This window comes from Camelina sativa, chromosome 5, assembly GCF_000633955.1.
Source record: "Camelina sativa cultivar DH55 chromosome 5, Cs, whole genome shotgun sequence".
NCBI lineage: Eukaryota > Viridiplantae > Streptophyta > Magnoliopsida > Brassicales > Brassicaceae > Camelina > Camelina sativa.
Genome location: NC_025689.1, coordinates 22772535 through 22773752, shown reverse-complemented (window position 1 = coordinate 22773752; position 1218 = coordinate 22772535). Strand labels below are relative to the sequence as shown.

General features: G+C 49.2%; 1 protein-coding gene across 1 annotated transcript in view; it reads left to right on the top strand.

The window, feature by feature from the left end:
• The window catches only part of LOC104789491, a 3979-nt gene continuing 2988 nt past the window's right edge, over positions 228-1218 (top strand). Inside the window, exon 1 of the mRNA XM_019245359.1 lies at positions 228-293. Coding sequence (XP_019100904.1) covers positions 228-293 — 66 coding nt within the window. The remainder of the gene's footprint in view (positions 294-1218) is intronic.

Here is a 1218-nt window from a genome sequence, read left to right as displayed (position 1 = left end):
TGGAGAAGCTGCGGGAGCAGAAGTTGTTTGCTAAGCTGAGTAAGTGCAGTTTCTGGCAGCGTGAGATGGGGTTCTTGGGTCATATTGTTTTAGCTGAGGGAGTTTCAGTGGATCCAGGGAAGATTCAGTCCATCAGGGAGTGGCCGAAGCCGCAGAGTGCCACTGAGATTCAGAGTTTCCTGGGGTTAGCAGGTTACTACAGGATGTTTGTTTGGGGTTTTGCGAGTATGGCACAGCCGATGATTAAGCTTACAGGGAAGGATGTTCCATTTGTATGGTCACCGGAGTGTGAGGCGAGTTTTGCAAGCCTAAAGCAGATGTTGACTACCACGCCGGTGTTAGCACTGCCTGAGCAGGACGAGCCTTATGTTGTGTATACAGATACTTCTGGAGTGAGGTTGGGTTGTGTGCTTATGCAGCAGGGGAAGGTTATAGCCTATGCTTCGCGGCAGTTGCGGAAGCATGAAGCTAATTATCCTACTCATGATTTGGAGATGAAAGCAGTGATTTTTGCTCTGAAGATTTGGAGATTTTATCGGTATGGTGGGAAGGTACAGGTATTTACAGCTCACAAGAGTCTGAAGTACATTTTTACTCAGCCTGAGCTGAATTTGAGGCAGAGGCGTTGGATGGAGTTAGTAGCGGATTATGATTTGGACATAGCTTACCATCTTGGTAAAGCTAACCTAGTTGCAGATGCCTTGAGTCGGAAGCGGGCGGTTTCGGCTCAGGAGCAGGATATGGAGGCGTTGGTGGGTGAGATTAGTGCATTGCGTTTGTGTGCTATCTCACAGGAACCTTTGGGTTTGGAGGCAGTTGATTGAGCGGATTTGTTGAGCAGAGTGCGGTTAGCTCAGGGGAGCGATGAGGGGCTGGTGAATGCATCTAAGGCTGCGGGTTCAGAGTATCAGGTTTCTGCTAATGGTACAATCCTTGTACATGGTCGGGTTTGTGTGCCCAAGGATGAGGATTTGAGGCAGGAAATACTGAGTGAGGCTCATTCGAGCAAGTTTTCTATTCATCCAGGGGCGACCAAGATGTACCGTGACCTCAAGCGGTATTATCACTGGGTCGGGATGAAGAAGGACGTAGCTGACTGGGTGGCGAAGTGTGATAGTTGCCAGCTGGTGAAGGTGGGGCATCAGGTTCCTGGTGGTTTATTACAGATTTTCCCATTCCAGAGTGGAAGTGGGATTTGATCACGATGGACTTCGTGGT